Here is a 20095-nt window from a genome sequence, read left to right on the forward strand (position 1 = left end):
TGTGGTGTATGTATATATATATATATATATATATATATATATATATATATATGTGTGTGTGTGTGTGTGTGTGTATGTGTATGTGTATGTGTTTGTGTATGTGTATAAAACCTGGGTGAAAAGCACCAGTCTTGGATCCTGCTGTTCAACACACTAGTCTTTCTTATTGAAATCATCATGGAGGCTGAAGGGTATCTTTTTTTAAAAAAATGAAGAAACCAAGGGATATTTAGCAATTTCTCTAAAAAATTCCTCTATGTCACATATGCCCATTCAACACTAAAGACATCAATGCCAATATATGGATACTAGAGAGATAAGATGTCTCAAAATACAAATTCACACTAGGGATCTCTGCCTCTCAAATTTCTCATTGATATTTGGCCACTAAGTTACAAGCACCTTTAACTGCTTTTTCAAAGTAATTATTACACAGAGCAAAAATCTGGAATGATAGAACTTTTGGAGTTTGGAGAAATCTCAAGGGAGTCATCTTTTTTTTTTAAGGTTTTTTTTTTGCAAGGCAAATGGGGTTAAGTGGCTTGCCCAAGGCCACACAGCTAGGTAATTATTAAGTGTCTGAGACCAGATTTGAAGCCAGGTACTCCTGACTCCAGGGCCAGTGCTTTATCCACTGCACCACCTAGCCACCCCTCAAGGGAGTCATCTTATAGGAACAAAGGATTTGAAACTGAAAGGGATCCCTTCATCTTACAACTGAAAAACTGAGTACCAGAGAAATGAGGTCATGCAGATTGTGTGATGACTAGAACTCATATTTCCAGACCATTGGTCTACTTATCTTATTTGCTCTATCATATTTCTTCCTTGATTAGAAACCCACTTGGACAATCATTCAATGAGATAGTTTATGCTAGATATTAGCCTCCCAAATGCCCAAAGTAAGTAAACCACTTGGACAAAGAATCATTCACCAGATTTATTTGAAGTCTAAGCTCTCTTGAGTTATACACGTGCACAAATGATTCACTCAGTGGGAACCTCTCACTTTTTTTTACACTCTTCAAACTGAAAAATAGTGCTAAAGAGGTTTGCATAATGCATGTCCATGAAAATGCTGAGGCAATTCTGACTTTCACAGTGCTAGGAGGTACCATTGTGTCTTTCTGAGTTTCTTATTCACCTAGATAACCAAGCTCTCTTTTTCAATACAAACCTTGCCCAGTGAAAGATGTACTCGGCTTGGGGAATAAATTATCACTGGGACTGGGCAAAACTTTGTCATCTGCTATAACTACCTGGTGAGATCAGATCGGCTATGTGGAGCTTGAATTCTATAAAGGTATTGCATTATATTGCACTTGACTGAAATGTGTTAGATATGCTGGCAGGACTAGAGAGCTAAATGGAAAACAGGAGTTCCAAATTTCTTTATACAAATTTCTTTGAAACTTGTATTTTGGGTAATCAGAAAGAACAGAATGCAAATTCTTTTTAGGACAGAGTTGATTTCCATTAAAAAAATTTTTTTCTCAACACCTAGCCCAGTGGCTGAAACATAGTAAGTGCTTTAATAAATGCTTGTTGATTATTGACAAGTAGCCTATAAAATCAAACTGAGGGACTTCAGTTTAGAGTGGATTGCTGAAATAGGGTTGGTATTATTATTTTAATGGAAAGGATTGGACAGGAATTCCACTAGAGGGCAATATTCTTTCACTATTAAATCTCTTAAATTTCAAGTGAAAGCAACCTCTGCAGCAAGTGAAAGTCAAAACATTTGTTCACATACTTCTTTCTCCTTTTTAAAAAATAATTTCCTTTTAGGAGCCATCTTTTACTTCCCCTTCGGAACCTCATATTTTATAATCCCCTTCTTCTATTGTTAGAGAGAGAGAGAAACTCTAACATGCTCCCTCCCAACCCCCCCTCCCCCCAGTTTCCCCTCTGCAGTACAGTACTGTATTGCTATGTTCACAGTTAAAAGGACTTCTAATTTCTGAATGAACATTCTATGTGACTTCAGTCTCTGATGAAACTGAGCTATACACCCTAGTCAAAAACCATGAAATCCCTTCAGGCATTTGGCTGTATTATTTTGCTTTGTTCTGCGGCTTGGGCAATGAAAAGATTTTTCCCACTCCATCATAAAACTGGCATCACACATCTAATCTAACTCATTAATGGACAGTAGTAGATGACCTAGGCCGGGAACATACAGCAGAGAAGGTAATGGTTCTATAGGTGTATATTCTGTAATGCACTTTGGGATAGAGAAATAGAAAATCACAAACTAAAACAATGTCTTATATGTACAGCTTGTGGGCATTGAAGGAATAGGATAATTTTCCAATAATCTTTTTTCTCTTTCTCATTTTAGTTTGCTCAACTGCTGTTTCTCCTTAATCCACCTTCAAATGATGCTCCCATATGATAACATTTTAAAACTGGATTTCAATAACAAAGATGCTCAATCCTTACTTATATGCCTTTGAAGTAATCTTTGTGCACCTTCAATACTCAGTATTATCCATAAGATACCATAATATTACCATAACATCTGTAATATTCTATGAATGCGTTAATAGCAATGCATGAGTTATGTTTCCAGGCAGGTGAAGGTTGAACAATCACCAAATTGAAAAAAAAGTTCCTGATTTCAAGAGCACAGCTGAAACATTTGTACAATTATACACAAAAAAAAGGAAAAGGGGAAAAAAACCAATAACAAATAGTTCTGACACCAGATAGCCATAATAACAAATAGCTTCTGCTAAAGTCAGTCTCTATCACCCTGGACATACCTCCTAGGTGGGATGTGGTAGCTAGTGTGTGGAAGCAATATCCAAAATACATCAAGAAACATCTTTGGGTGCTAGACTTGGTTTCCCCTCCAGAAATGTTAACAGTGTTAAGGAAATGTTTTATTCCAAACAATGAGTATATCAGAAAACAAAATAAGACCTGTCCAGGTAGACAATCTTAACAAAGTTCCCTCTAAAGAGTTCTCTGCTAGACATGGGGAATTTCATGGGTTACCATGAATAGGTTACCATTACCTCAAATGATGAAAACAAGTGCTGGTGACCATGCATATCATGTAGATGTTGGGTGCAGAGACTGGGTGAGAGACAATGAATGGAATCTCATGCAATCAAAATTCAAGTTTACATATGGTCCTATTATTGTGGCAAGGAAAGAAAATGCATACACTTCAGTGTGGGGATTGAGAAAGTCAAAGCACACCCCCCCCCAAAGGGTGACATTCATTATTGACATCTCTGGTTTAAGTTGGCTTTTGAGCACATAGCTCTGAGATGTAATGGTGCCTTAAGAACAAAATGCTATTTATTTTAGACCCTTCTAAAAGATGTAGTAGGGTTAGTAATGAATGACAGGATTCAGAAAACAGATCCCCTTTTCCTAGCCCTTATGTTGAGAGATTTCAATATAAGGAAGGGGGGGAGTGTTCCAGAGAACTAAATGTCCAGGAATTTGAAGACAACCAATTCCTTTAAACATAACTGACCTAATAAAAAATAAGCCAACAAGAAAGGAAAGCATGTGAAAGAGAAGTGATTATATTGTCTGAGGCATAGATGGAAAGCTCAGTTAGACACTGGGGGTGGTGGCAGGCCAGGACGCCGGGTTTGAATGATTTTTGGCTTTGGAGAATTCTTTGGATCTTCTTCTTCCTCAATGTCACTGTCGCATACATGTACCACAACGCTTGGGGTTGACTCTGTTCCTGCATGAAGTTCATACTTCTCCCCTGAAAAGCAAGATAAATGAAAGGGGTTAGAACAATTGAACCTTTCTGGACCACTAGTTATGGAGACTGTGCTGTTGTTCTCCAGGACATCCGGACTGACAACCTCTGAACCATCCTTGGTTTTTCACTCTCACGCCATATATCTTGTTGTTCTTTTAAAGCCATCAATTTCTTTTCCAGTTCAGCAGATGGGGAACCTGAGGCACTCCAGTAAAGTGATTTTCCCAGTCACACAGAAAATGTCTGAGGACACATTTGAACTCAGGTCTTCCTAACTCCAGAGGTCCAGACCTCTATTCACTGAGCCATCTAGCTGCAATGAAGGAAGGTAAGAAGGAAGTGCATTCCAGGTGAGGGGGACGGGCAGTGCAAAAGCAAAAATCAGAGGGAAAGTGTTGTATAAAGAACAGGAGAAAAGTCAACTTGGAGGCATGGCAAAATGGGAGAGGGGGAATGACATCCAACAGGTCTGGAATGATAGGTTGGGGCTAGACTATCTTACTTTAAAAGATAAATAGAAGTTTTTATCTTAGAGGCGAAAGGAAACTGGAATTGATTGAGTTGGAAAATCACATGGTCAGATTTGTGCTTAAGGAAAATTTCTTAGATAGCAGGGTATAGACTGGACTGGAGTGGAGAAAGACTAGAGGTAGGAAGACCAATTTAGAAAGCTTTAAGGTTGGTTCATTTAGCAACTACTGGGTTCCTGAAAGATGAATGAGATATGGAGTTCTGGAGCCTTCATTTATAAGCCATGGATACCTACTTATATGAAAACAGAGCAGACTTGTTAAATTAAAAGATAAAGGATTTAGAGCCAAAAAGGATCTTAGACTGTGGTTGTCCAGTTGTTTTTCAGTCATGTCTGACTCTTCGTGAGATACTGGCAGACATACTGGAATGGTTGGCTATTTCCTTTTCCAGCTCACTTTACAGTTGAGGAAATTGAGGCAAACAGATTTGCCCAGGTCTTACAGTTAGTAAATGTCTAAAACCAAATTCGAACTTAAAAAGATGAGTCTTCCTGACTCCAGTCCGGGTACTATATCTAGCTGCAATACTAGAATAGCTTTTCATCAATTAATAAACGATTTTTAAGAAGCTATTTTAGGCCAAACACCATGCTGGGTGTTGAAGAATCAAAGACAAAAAACAGATGCCAACTTCAAGAATCCTACATTCTGGGGGGGGGGAGATAATAGGTTTGTTTAACTCTCTCATTTCATGAATGAGAAAAGACACTGAACCTAGAGAGAAGTGATTTGCCCAGGTTTGCAGTTGGAATAAACAAACAAATAAACAAACAAACAAATAAATAAATAATCAGTAGGGATTATAGAAAATTCTACATTCTTGCCCCTTAATCATACTGCAGAAAAGTATTTACAAACTCATATAGTAATGTGTTATGTGTATACAATAATAGTTAACACATAGCATTTTAAGATTTGGAAACTATTTTACAAATATTTCATTTTATCATCTCAATTTTGAGAGATGGATGTCATCATTATTACCATTTTACAGGTGAGAAAACTGAAGCAGAATGACTTGCTCAAGGTCACACAGCTAGTAAGTGTCTGAGGCTGAATTTGACCACATCTTCTTGACTCTAGGTTTGGTACTGTATTTATTACACTTCCTAGATGTCTATTATGATGGGAAACTAACTTATGGGAGAACACAGACCATGTCCTGTCTTGTCCTGCAGAGGATGAGAGGGCATGGATTGGATATGATTTATATCTTTGAAATGAACTCAAATGGAAGATATTATAGGTCTCTGAATTTTTTAATATATTTAAATAATATTTTATGATTTTACTGAATTTTATACTGTACTATTTTTTTCTTTTCAAGTCCCATCTAAGCCTTCTATAAAGATTTTTTATAGTAGGGCTCTCCTGAGTCCCCATAATTCTAGCATATTTCCTCTGCCGATTATCTCCCATTTATCCTGTCTACAACTTCTTTATTCATAGACATTATTGTCTCCCCATTAGATTGCAAGCTCTGTGAGGATAAGGATTATCTTGGCAAGAGCTGTTGCTTAATAAATATTTATTGACTTATTTATCCTTATAATAACTCTATGATAGAGGCAAATCAATCTAATATAATATTGATTTATTTAGTGATTACTATATGATGTGAAAATGCAGAGACAAAATGTTACTCCTTTTACACTTGGGGAAAGTAAGAAGAGAGGTTTTATATGTACATGTATAATGCATAAATTCCTTCATATTTAAATAGTTTGTTATGTTTTGTAATATATATACACACTTGCCACAGTTATATGAGTAGTAAATGGCAATATTAGTACTGGAACCCCCATCTTCTGACTCCAAATTTATGACATTTTCTTTCCTTTTCTTTTTTTTTGCAAGGCAGTAAAGTTAAATGACTTGCCCAAGGTCACACAACTAGGTAATTATTAAGTGTCTGAGATTGGATTTGAACTCAGGTTCTCCTGACTCCAGGGCTGGTGCTCTGTCTACTGTGTCACCTAGCCATCCTTATGACATTTTCTACCATATATTGTGAGTTTTTATTACAATACTTCCATCATTAGTTTATCTATGCAGTGGAAGTGAGGAACAACTGGTTTGTTTTTATTCCATATTTTTATTTCAAATATCTTTTTACACTTTACAAATTACTCAAGATCCAACTGTTATTCAGCCATACAAATTGCCAGGTAGATTAATTTAGGATTTCTATGGGAATTCTTCCTTTAAAGGGATTAAGGAATCTACAGTTGACTTCTACTACAATTGTCAATCTAAAGGTCAGTAGAATAAGTGGCTGCCTGCCTTATATAAGGGACGTTGGAGATTCCATTTGCCTTCAAATGCTTCATGCTTCAAATATATTCACAAACCTGAAATAAGCACCATTAGGATCACTAATAGGTTCATCAGTAAATGAAATGATTTTGTCTTCAGGAGTTTGCTTTTAAAACCCACATATTAGCTGGGAGTCATAACCCTATCATTAATATCAACAAAAATTTCCCTGGTAGATTCTGGTACATAAGTATATAATTTAAGAAACTTGGCATTCTCATATGTAACCTATGACTCAGAACCACAGGTTCAGATTTTAAAGGGACAATTTTGGGTTAATACCTTGAGGTTCATACTACAATCTATCTTCCTCTGCCCCCTTCCCATCATCCTGCAAGGATTTCCTTTGGAAACATCAGCATTTGGCTTCTATATGGGTTCCCCCCCACAAAAAAAATAAAAAAAGAGGGCTCTTATTTTCCATGAAAGCATTCAGGCTAATAAGACATTAAATAATGATTGATCATATTTCATGTGAAAGAATATGTAAAAGATTTGCATCTGAGCCAATAAACAGTTAAGGCAACTTTTCTATTTTGAATTCCAGCTTTGTTACTAGTTTGATCTCGAGAATCTTAACTTGACATGTCCTCAGTCTCCTGTACTGTGAGACAGAGGTTATACTAAATGACATATGAAGTCTAAAGCAATAAATCTTTGATTTTACAAACTATTAAATCACAGATGTGTTGCAATCTGTCTTGGTTGGAATGAATGCAAAAGTCTTTATGAAGGACTTAGTTTTCCACAGTGACAGTGTTACAGATCCTTCATATATTTACATATTAAAGGATATATTATTTGCTCACATTTCCCTTCCTCTTACTTTCTCCTAATATTTTTGCTTTAAAACAGGAATGAGGAAGGGGAAATCTGGGTTAGGTTGTGAGAAATCATTGATTTCCATTAATTTTTTGGATTCTAATTCTCATCCATTATTAGAGAACAAGTTAAATGAAATCTAATACTACTATACTTCCTTCAGCAATTTAGAATAAAAGAATACTTTAAAGGGGAGAGAAATGGGAGAGAAAAATTATTTGTGAATGATTAAAAGGTGTTATTTACTCTTAGGACATTTTTGAATTTTGCTTAAGTCTCAGTTCTGGGGAAGAAGAACAAGTCCATCACTGCAGCCCTAATTCTCCATTTCCTCATTCATCTTGCCACAAGACTGAAAATACAATTATTTATAACTACATTGTGGATAGTAGGAAAGAAACAGATGAAAAAGATTTAAGAATGATAAGTATTTAGTTTTTATTTATTGATCATTTGCAGCACATAATCTTCAATTGAAACAACAAAAATGTGTAGGCTTTAATTTCTCTGTGGCAGCCACTGGGACCTGACTTCAGAACTTTTAGATATAATGCAGTTTTATATATATTTTTATGGTCTGTGGGATTGATTTCTTTTATTTTAAGTTTTTTGCTCAAGGGCAGGTAAATCTGAGAAATGCAGTAATCAAGTAATAAGTATTTGTGAAAGAATAAATAAATGTGGACTAGATCCGATCCACATTTAGTCAAGGCAAGGAAGAATGTATGTATCTGGAGTCAAAATCCCTGAATTCAAATCCTGGCAATCTAAGACTCAGTTTCCTCCTTTGAAAAATATGAATTTTGGACCAAATGAGATTATATCTAAATTCTCTCCCAGCTTTAAATCCTGTGTTTTTTAAAAAATTAAAATGTTTGCCTTGGGCAGGACAAACCAGGTTCTATTGAGTGAAGCCTCTGTCAGTGGTGTGGGATTTATTATGAAGAGAAAAAAAAAGTCACTATAGATGAGGAAAATTCTAAATATAGGCAATGGTCTTGCTTTCCTTCATTGGATGAGAGTATATATGAGGGGAAATATACTATGGGGAAAAGTAAAGGTGATGGCAGCACAGTTTGTCTGCCGCAGGGCCAAAAACAATGTTCACATCAAGCTAATGAAGTCGGATTTCTTGGTACTAGGGATATTTTATTGCTGTGATCCCATTAACTTTGACATTTCACTGTTCTATTTTTGGAAATTTTCCTACTACCAAAAAGCAGCAAAGCATCACAGTTGCTGAGAGGCTACAAAGTAAAGAGAGAAATAACTTTGCTCTTCCTGGATTTAATTTTTTTTCTTTTTCTTTTTTGGCCTATTTCCTCTTCAGACTTCAGCTAATTTCTCAGCCATGGGTCTGACGTCAATGTTGCCAACCAGCAGTGGGAACCAATTGGTCACTGTCAGTGGTAAGTTTTTCTTGCCACTGACTATGTCCTTGCATTTATAGAGAAGGGGAATTTCCAATACAATAAGGACAGAAAAAATCTCACCTGCTTTTCTCTTAAAGAACAACACACCAGTTTAAATACCTTTCTGTCTTTCTGTCTTCTACTCCTCTAAACAATTTTCTCCTTAAAAAATGTAGGACACCATTATTAAAGATTATTTCATTTTGGCTGAATAACATCAAGTTTTGTAATTGTTGACACAGATGCAAAGAACAGAGTATTCAAATCTTTCTTTTCCCAAATCCTTCCCCAAGAGAAAAAAAATTTCTCATCTCTATCACCTAGATTCAATGTAATTTTAAAAGACATGATTTAAAGCCAGAAAGGGCTTAAGAGAGCATTTTGTTCAACCTAGTTTACAGAGCCCAGATTTACAGAATTTTAGAATTGTCTCCAGTACTTAGGACAGCTCCTGGAATATCATGGCCACTCCTTAAAAATGTTCATTGACTGACTGACTTTAGTGGCTATTTACTTCACCTATGACCAAAAGGGATTCAACATACTGAAAAGTAGTGAGTGTTGAGTGTCTTCCCCTACCAGATTTTTTTTTATATAAAGATAAGCCTTTTACTTTAATGGTTTTTTTTAGGGTTTTTTTTTTGCATGGCAAATGGGGTTAAGTGGCTTGCCCAAGGCCACACGGCTAGGTAATTATTAAGTGTCTGAGACCAGATTTGAACCCAGGTACTCCTGACTCCAAGGCCGGTGCTTTATCCACTATGCCACCTAGCAGCCCCTATGCCACCTAGCCACCCCTAGGCCACCTAGCTGCCCCTTACTTTAATGTTTAAGTAGCCTTTAATAACTGAATGAGTGTTTTTCTAGGACAGACTTAGCTTGAAAAGGCTAAAGACCCCTACTGCCTCCAGTGCCATCACCAGTTGTCTTTATCTATGTCTTGCCACTGGACTCCAATGACTCTGGAGGAGAGAGTGAGGCTGATGACTTTGTTCATCCCTGCTCACTTAAATCCAGCTCACAAGTCAAGGCATCATCCTGCTGATGGCATTGGCCCACTTTGAGAATGAAGAACAAACAACAGCAAGAAAAGTGATCTTCTAACCTCTTCCTGGAGACCTCTGATGACAGAAAACCCATTTCCCCTAAGATAATATGTTCTTTTTTTGAATAATTTCAATTCTTAGAGAGTTTTCCCTACAATAGGATTTAAATTTGCCTTACCCCCTCAATTTCCTTCCATTGCTTTGAGTTCTGCCCTTCTCAATCAAATCTAAAAACTCTTCTAAATGTTCTTTCTCTGAGTCTTTTCTTCTTCAGTTTTAACACCACATTTCTTTCTATATAACCTGAAGAGTAATGAGTAATTCCCCCAAAGAGAGGAAATATCATGCCTAAAGTTACACAAGGTGATAAGCAGAAGTTTGCATTTGAACCCATGTCCCCAGTCTCTAAATTTGAGTCTTGTTCACCACAGGGGGGAGTGGGTCAGGGCTGGAAATGTTTTTTAAAGTGATGGTCCCCCTTTTCCCCCCCATAGGTTAGGAAAAAGCTGGTGGGGAAGGAAGCTCCCTGAGACCAAATGCAGGCTTCCAACTCTATTGGAGAGACATTTGGTATTTTCCATAGCATCAGTAAAGTGTGTAGTTGCACCAACAACTTGCATCTTGCTGAAAAGCAGTTGCTGGCTACCACCTATCATGAAAAGACATTATTTTAGTAATAATCTTCTGCTTCTAAATAATCTTTATCTTCAATTAACTGTATCTATTATACAATGACAGTTTTATTTGTTTTATCAGTCCAATGAATCACAGGAAGGCAAAATCAACAGGGTTCCGACCTGAAGGGTGGTAAGGGTAGGAATTTTAAATTTTGGGTGCCATCACACAGACAATAAATCATTCTAATGGATTTGTAGGATCACAGGTGTAGAGTTGGAAAGTACCTCAGTGGCCATTTAGTTCAACTCTCATTTTACAGAAGGAGAAATGATTTATCTAAGATCACACAGGTATTAAATGGTAGGGTAAGCCTAAGTCCTATGATTCCAAAGGTGACTTTCTTTTTAACCCCAGTGTGAAAGTGCCTCTTGGAGAAAAAAGACTTCACTATATCTAAAGGGTTGGAAGTAGGGTGAAGAAGTTAGACAATATTAAGTCTCACTATGTGTCCTACCATTACAATAGGCATCATCCCTACCTTCTAATTATTTACTATGGGGGAATAGATACTTGATGGAGTGAGATATTATACTTTTATTTTTTCCCCTTTTGCATCTTCTCACAGACCCTGATACCCTGTACCCTCCCCAGATGACTTGAGAGCAGACAACTGCTACATTATCTAGGGAAAATTCTTAAACTGGCCACTGGAATCAGATGGCTTTAGAGGAGAAAGTGAGGCTGGTGCCTTTACTGAGCCTTCCCTCACCTGAATCCAATTCACTTGCGTGTCAGGTTTCACCTCCATGATGTCATGGTCCTCTTGAAGAACAAAGGACAAACATCAACAATAGCAAACTTTATTCCCAGAAACTCAGAACTCGTTTAGACTTCTTGACTGCTCACACAACTTGGATAAATTCTTTCTTCTGAATTCTTTAGCAATTTCAATCTTTCTTCCCCTTCCCTTAAATTTGCATCTTATCTCTTTCTTTCCTTGGGTATGATTTGCCTGGGGCTTGATCTCAAAGCTCTTTCAGCCTAGTCTCATACTGGACAATTTGTTTTTCACCTCTTTAGTTTCTGCCTCAAGTGACTTCTGGGAGAAACAGAACTGTCCCTAGCTGGAACTGGGCTCCTCAGGTTTAATGGAGGGACACACAACAACACATTTGTCCTATTTCTGTTTCTTCTGACCCTCAGTTCTCTGGTTGAGCTTTGCTGAAATATGTAGTAATATTATGCTGTTGTCACAGTTTGAACAAATTTCTTGCCTTTTAATTTTCATGGCAATAGGAGGAGATGGAGAGGTTAGAGTTGGGTTTGGTGACAAGTTAAAGGTAGGTTTGCTGAAGTGTGATGGGCAGTGGGTGTGGTGGGAAACATTTTACAAAACAAAGAGCAATAAAATATAGATAATGTTAATACATATCTGGTTTTCTAAATCACTATAGCACTCAGGGATCTTTATGCCTAATTTAGTGATTTCTGTTTTAATTTGAGTTTGGCATTACTTTTCTAGACTATGAAATCACTTTATCTCTTATAGATATATAATTCTTAATTTTGGAGAGGTTTGAGATATCACAAGGATTGGAGTCTGGTCCTCCTTCTTGTTGGTTCTAAGACCCAGACACATATTTTGAATTATATAGGAGTCAGCAATTCTTCCTCCAGACTACCAAGATTACTAGACTTTATCTTCTGCCTTGCCACTGCATCATAAAGTCTTCCAGACCTTTCCATCAGGACCTTCCACTGAACCCTTAGAACTTTGGGTCCTTTCTATTTGCACTGAAGCTGAAATTTCTCTTTTAATTAGTGTGAACTTTTTGATAGAGGGATTGTTTCTTTTTCTGTTTGTGTCCTTAAGACAAGCATAAGGCTTGGCATATAGTAAGCATTAAATAAATGTTTTCTGATGCACTCATTATTAACATCTATGTCCTTATTCATCTCTCACAGTCCAATATGTCAGAATTTATCTCTTTGGGAAAATTACCTTTTCATGATCATTAGAAACAGACTTCACAGACTCATTGATTTAACTCACAGATAACAATCTCATTCTTTTGTTCTATTTTATGGATTATAATTTCTTTAGGTTAATTATGCCCTGCTCTAATAAACAACAATAATGTCTTAGAGATCATGGACAGTAGTATAGATTTGAATGCTTAATATGACCACAAAATAGGAGCTCTTCGAGGGTAGAAATTTTCATTTTGTCTTTCACTTTGGGAAGAGTTTTGTTGTTTAGGGTCACAGAATTAGTTAATGTTGGAGCAAGAATGTGAACCCAGAGACATTGAATTCAAATTCAGTATTCTTCTCAAGATAAAAATCAGCATAGACAGAGTCAACAAAGAAGGCTTCAAGGAGTTAAGTCCTGAAGAGTAGCGTGGAATTCTATCAGCAAAAGAAGGGATTCCAAGTAACCAAATGGCTAGGTTAAGTAAGGAAAAGAAACATGGAATAAAAAGATGATGCAGAAGTTTCTAAGCTAGACCTTTATTTTTTTCAGATAGACCTTTAAATCACTAAGTAACACTGGCTCCTTGCACATAATGGGTTTCAATGAATAATTTGCTTAACTTGAATCAATCATTTTCTTAACGATAGCAGAGATATCAAAGGCAAGGCTTTGCAAACCTTAAAGCTCTGTATAGAAGATGATGAAGATGGTAATGATAATGGTGGTGATGGTGGTTGGTATGTGATATGTGGATAGAGTGCTGCCCTAAGAGTCTAGGAAACCCAGCTTTGACTCCTGGGTATGTTATCCTCTGATCCTTAACCTTTCAGTGTTCTAGACCAGTGTTAGCAAAACTAAATAGAAACAGGACCCCTAAAGATGTCATGTTGACTTAGAAAATAACATATTAGCGTTTATCTATATTCTATTTTAAAATTTATTTTATTAAATATTTCCCAATTACATTTTACTTTGATTCAGGCCACATTCAGGAGTGTTGTGTGACATCTCTGTTTTAGTAAACATTTTAGTAAACATTTAGTAATCATTCCTTCTTTAGTTACAGAGAAAGTGCTGACTTGAATTGAGAGAAGGAGCTTGCTCCCCTGAGTTCCCTGTAGCAGTGAAATCTCATGCACAGTTCTTTCTTCTTCTTCTCCCTCTCCTCCTCCTCCTTCTCCTTCTCTTCCCTCTCCTCCTCTTTTTTTTCCTTATTATTTAGCTATTTCTGGCAAGATTTTGACTGAAAACATGCAACAGTCTCCTAACTCTCACAATACAAGCTGCTTGTTCACCTGTCACTTTAGGTCTTCAAAAATTGGAATGTTCTAAAGCTTGCAAATTTATGATATCACTAGGACAACACAGTGCTATTGAAAAAGGTATGTGTGTATATGTGTGTGTGTGTGTGTGGGGTGTATGCAGCTTGAGATGGTCAAAAGCCTGCCTTGTTTCCCAGATATAATATAGACACCACATTCCCTCTCTTCCAATTCTGGACTTGGCTCAACATCTGCCTACAATGCTTTCCCTAGATGTATGTAGTCATACACTAACTCAATGGACTGACTCGATAAATAATGAAAATTAACAGCTTAGGTGAACATGCTGTGGGTTATAAACTCAGTCCATTTAAATGTCTCCAAGAGCCTTTGACTGCCAGGGAAAGGTCTTTATGGTTTTCATTCATTTGTCTGCAGTCCCTCCCATACCAAACCTAAATTTTCATTTTGTGTGCCTGAAAGAACATTAATTTATTCAATATTGGATTTAAATAATATCTAACCCAGGTCTTTTGATTCCAAATACAACTTTCTTTCTTCTGTATTACACTATTTCAGAAAAATTTAGAAAATTTGCCATCTTACCTATGTGTTTTTCCCCCTTCCTTCTAAAGTTTTTAATATAGAGCAGAAGATGGAAGAGTGTTCCTGCTAATCTGGCCCAGTTGGTATTCTTGGATCTTAGAATCCTATCACTCACCAGTCTTTGCCAAGGTTAGACACCATGAGTGGAAGACATTTCCTCTTCCACTCTGCTTTCTTTGAATTCTTCAAGTCTCAACCTGTCACATCCTTTATCTGCTTGCTTGTTTGTGCATCCTCATCAGAACATAGACTCTTTGGGTCATTTTTCCCCCCTTTGGCCTTCTTAATCCTAGCACCCAACACTATAATGTGAACATAGTAGGCTCTTATTAGATGTTCATTGAACTGAATAGGATGAGAATATTTGGGCCCTTATTCAGAGCTGGTATAGAACAAAGAAAGGAAGGAAACAAGTACATATCTATATCTATCTATCTATCTATCTATCTATCTATCTATCTATATAATATTTTTGCTAAGCACTTTACAAATATTACAAATATTAGTTCATTTGATCTTCACAAATACCCTGGTAGCAAAATGCTACTATCATCCTCATTTTAGAGTTGAGGAAACTAAGGCAGAGACTTAGTTATTTTCCCAGGATAACAATACCTGTAAGTATCTCAGGGGAGAATTTGGTCTTGGGTCTTACTGACTCTGGGCCTAAGGCTCTATCCCCTGTACCACTTTGCTTCTTCTAAAGTGACTAATTGCAATGATACATATTTATGTGAAACTCATAGTCTAGCATTATCACAGATTTAAAGTAGGAAAATACCTTAGAGACCATTTAGTCTAACCACCATCATTTATATAGATGAAGAAAATGAGTTTCACTGTGTGGATGTTGATGAGATAGAAACAGTTTAAGAGGTTGATAGAATGAAAGTAAGTAATTTGTTCAATATTAGAATAGATTTTCCTTTTAAATTTTAGATTTAGGGCTTAATCACTTTCAATGGGGCCTAGAAGGATTAGGCAACTGCTGCTATTATGTTATTTCAACCTTCTCATGTCAACTCCCTGGTAAATTCTCAGATAGCCCAAGAGGTATTGAAAGGAGGTAACTATAAAAAAGAAGAACAAGGAGTGAGTGTTAATTATCATTCCTTCCCCATCCCCAGACATTGGAAAGAACTTGAGAGCACTTCCTGTCCCTTTTAAGCTTTTTCTCTTGTCTGTCTAAGATAAAACAAATGAATAAACACATATCCCATAATGCAAAAAATATATTATGGAACTTTACTGAACAGGGACTTGATAAGCATTTTTTTGCCATAATTACTTTCCTTAACGACTAACATTGATTTTAGTGTTTGAAGATTCATGGAAAGGTAACATGTCATAGTGGAGGGTCAAGCCTCAAAGTCTTCTGAAGATTTGGGTTCAAGCCCTTCCTCCAACAAAGTGGTTATGTGATCCTGGGAAAATCATGTAAACTCTCAGTACTTTACTGCTATGGTGACAAATAAAAGAGAAACAGATTCCTACAGGAGGAATTTTGCTCCAATTAAATTTAATCTGACTGGGGCCACCATAGGGAACTCTATGAGTCTGACACTTTTGCTCTAGATATTCCTTAAGCCATATTCACAAAGAAGGTGCAGAACATGTATGAATTCAGGGAATATCTTCCCTGTAAGAATGAAATGACTGATCAAGTAATTTTTACATATATATGTGCATATATATGCATATATATGTGTATATATACACACATATATATATATATATATATATATATATATATATATATATATATATATATATGCTTTTTTTAGGTTTTCTTTTTGCAAGGCAATGGTGGGGTTAAGTGACTTGCCCACATAGCTGGATAATTATTAAGTGTCTGAGGTCAAATTTGAACTCAGGTCCTCCTGACTCCAGGGCTGGTACTCTATACACTGTGCCACCTAGCTGCCCCCAAGTGCTATATTTTTAAAGTTTTTAAAGTATTTTCCTATAAACATGTTCAGAGAATTACCAGATTGACAAAAAAGTATATCACATACACACACACACACACATCCACACACATGAAGTCTATGACACACAAAAAGGTGAAGAATCTCTGACCTAAACTAAATTAAGAATTAACTGGAATTTGTTCTTAATATTCCCCCCTCCTACCTTCCTCCCTCATTACTCAGGACTCAACCTGTGTTGTATGCACATCTCTGAGAGCAATCATGGTTGGGAAGCAAGCTATCAAACTTCATTAAGGTATAGGGAGGCTGTGAGTACAAATGATCAAGGACTAGTTTAGGAATCAAAAGGATACAAGACCATAGATCTAGAGCAGCTAAGTACATCGGAGATCATTTTGTCTTAAAATTGGGGAAATTCATTTACCAAAGGTCAGAAGGATGGCAAAAACAGAGTTGGAATTTGGAACTCTGAATTCAAAACTAGTGTTTCCTTAACTTTCCCAGGTTCCTACTGGGTTCAAACCCTGTTTCTGATCCATATTAACTGTGCCACTCTAGAATGTTCTTTACCTCTAGGGAACTTGATAAGGTAGGTACTGCTATTATTTCCATTTTGTTGTTATTGTTCAGTCATTCTCTGCTGTGTCCAACTCTATGTGACCCCATTTGGGGTTTTCTTGGCAGAGATACTAAGGCCAAATTTGAATTCAGATCTCCTGATTCTGGATCTGATGCTTTATCTACTTCTTCACATCATACTTTCACTTAATCTTTGTTCTTCTTCTTTTGCCCTATAGATATTGAAATAAAGAGGAATATCCCAAATGCATTTTTAGGGGAAATGTGATTTCTGGAGGGTATGAGCTAAAGATAGAATAAAACTAACTTCCCAGGCTCAGAGAACTTATGAAACTTAACACAAAGGAAGGTGATTTTGTGGTTACCTTGAATTAATGAATTACACTCCTACCGCTACTCCCCCCTTACACACACACACACACACACACACACACACACACACACACACATACACACACATGCACATTTCCTACCAGGGAATGGTTTTCTACAAAAGGGCCACCAGAGATCCTTACTCTTAAATCCCTAGTGGAGGGAGTAGAACTAACAATAACAACACTAATGTAAATAGAACTATGGAACTGGGGAACAAGAAGAAACTTTAGTGGTCATTTATTACAATCCCTTCATTTTACAGATGAGGAAATTGTGGAGAAGAGATTTATTCTAGATCACATAGTTAAGTAAAGGCAAATGTAGTTACTTTTACAATTGCTGCCCATTCTATTTCCTCCAGTTCATTTCTATGCTATTTTTAAAAGGGTATATAAGAAGTAGTTGGAACTGATGGCTGCATAGGTCACGAGCCAGGGGAAAGCAATCTTTTTCCTTGACTAAATATAAGATCAGATCAAGGACACAGAATGAAAAAGTGGGCAGAAAAAACTCTCTCTCTCATCATTGTTTTAGTCATTTTAATCTTATCTGATTATTCTTGACCCCATTTGGGGTTTCTTGCCAGAGATGCTAGTTATTTGCCCTTTCCTTTTCTGGCTCATTTTACAGGTGGAGACACTGAGGCAAACAGGATGAAATAAATGACTTCCCCAGAGTCACATAGCTAGTTTGTATCAGTTTCAGGACTTAAATTTAGATTTTTTAATAAGTAATCAGGGTTAAGTGATTTGCCCAGGGTCATACAACTAGCAAGTTTCTGAAGTCAAATTTGAACTCTGGTCCTTCTGACTACAGTGCTGGTGTTCTAGTCACCGTGCCATTTAGCTGCCTTTAACTTAAGTCTTCCTAACTCATGATTTTATTCCCTGTTATTTGCTCTCTTCTGTACATCTGTATAAATCTGATCTTGTATGCTTTTATTTCTTCTAGCTTCATCTTTGTGGTATAAAATCTATACAGAAACTTTGTGACTTGTATATTGTATATTACAAGTCCTAATTATAATTCCTTGAATATAATGGTTTCCTTCAAGTTTCAGATAAAAATTCTACCTTCCACATGAAACATTTCCAGTTTTGTCTTAATTCTAGAGTATTTCTCTGCTGAATATTTTGTCTTTCATGATATAAATACCAAGGGTTCATTTAATTATTGAGATGATACCCTATTCTTCTCATGATGATAAAGGATGAAAGTGAAACTTCATTAAAATAGAAAGTGCTTTAAAAATATTTTCTAGGGAAAATTTCCTTGAAGGGAGGTGGAAAAAGTCATACACAAGTCATTACAAATTTGAATCCTTCAGGCAGGGAACTTGATAATCAAGGGCTTTCAAATAGGGTCTCACTGAACTAATATAGACAACATGATGCTAGCTATTTTATTCAGATTTTTAAACCTTCAATTAGAACATAGCAATTGCAGCAACAAAGAATGACTTCCTTCTATTTAATATTCAGTTCACAAATTCTAGTGCAAATATAGGCCTATATTTCATATTTAGCTGATGCCTAAAAATGTAAATTTTTATCCCCACATATATAAAATGAATAGATTTTCTTTTGGAGAAAGTTGAACCTATAGCAAGCAACAACTAAGATTAAAATTACCTTACCTAGAGCCTGGTTTGATGGAGAAGAATTTTTTTTTAATGAAACACCAAATATAGTAGGCACACATTGCTTGGAACTGTAGTACCACTTTAAAACCGCCTCTGCAGTTAACTAAAATTGATCTCCCTAACAAGGACTAAAAATAGCGAGAGGCAAGAGAGAGCAGACAAAGACTTTACATATTGCTCCCTCTGGGCTCTTTAAATGACAGTGAACCTGACCTTCTAGCAGGACTATCCCAGAACATGGAACAATGACTGATATTCCATATTCTGTTGCTTTTGTATGGGGGAAATTGATTTAATCCCTAACTAGGGAGACTGTGCCTAAAGGTGGACATTTTTATTGTTCTAGAAAGGCATGTATGGGCTCATCATCCTTGCTCTCATCCTCATCCCCCTTTCCATTTTATTTTCAACCAGAAAAAATGTTTCTGGAGTCAGACAATGATGATTATTTTCTTTTTAAAGGGCAAAACAGAATTAAACATCCATTTCATTTCCCCAGTAATGGCAGGTCATTCTCTCTTTCTATTATATTCACTTTATTCCTAAATGTCTAAAGAATGACAGGATTTCAATAAATTCCCCAAATGGGACTTTGGTAATGGAGGGAGAAGCCACTTTTAGACTTTCTCTGTTGCTGAAGATGGTGTATTAATAAGAGTTTGACTGTGATCACTTAAAACAGGTCACATTGGAAAGGATTGCTGACTTGGTCTACCTTGTTCCCTTCCTATGTTCACTGGCAAGAACTATCCAATAGCTGATAAAGGTAATGAGAAATGAAGTATTATGGATCTTTATAGAATAGAACAGCAAAAAGAAGAGACTGTATGTATGTGAAAAAATATATTTTCAAAGAATATTGAGTAGTCTAGAGTTATTGATTTTGGAATTCTAGAGCTATGTGAAGCAGTGTTGGACATTGGAAAGAGCAATGGAAAACTTAGATTTACATCCTGGTTTTACCACTAGCCCCTGGCAAATCTTGTAAACTTCCTGGGTTTCAGCTATCTCCTGTGTAAAGTTAAAGGTTTGGTGAACTCTAATGTTCTTATAACTTTCTGATGGGATATTACAATCTAGTTTGATTCTTCTATTTATGAATGAAAAAAAAAACCAAGGTTGAGGGGTTCATTAACTTGTTCCACCACTTCTGATTAGTAATGGAATGAGAACTTCCATGGGGTCTCAGAATTGTAGGAACACAGGGGCATGGAAAGAGTCATCAAAGTGATTTGGTCCCAACCC

The 20095-nt window shown here is 36.4% G+C and overlaps 1 protein-coding gene across 2 annotated transcripts in view; it reads right to left on the bottom strand.

Moving 5' to 3' along the window:
* Positions 1-3482: 3482 nt before the first annotated feature.
* Positions 3483-20095, bottom strand: part of RCAN2 (regulator of calcineurin 2) — a 304597-nt gene continuing 287984 nt past the window's right edge. For both annotated transcript variants that reach the window (XM_074237103.1, XM_074237104.1), the window contains one exon: positions 3483-3733. In XM_074237103.1, the coding sequence (XP_074093204.1) occupies positions 3570-3733 (164 nt within the window). In that variant the 3' untranslated portion in view covers positions 3483-3569. The remainder of the gene's footprint in view (positions 3734-20095) is intronic.

Source organism: Macrotis lagotis, chromosome 5 (genome assembly GCF_037893015.1).
Source record: "Macrotis lagotis isolate mMagLag1 chromosome 5, bilby.v1.9.chrom.fasta, whole genome shotgun sequence".
In the NCBI taxonomy this organism is placed as follows: domain Eukaryota; kingdom Metazoa; phylum Chordata; class Mammalia; order Peramelemorphia; family Peramelidae; genus Macrotis; species Macrotis lagotis.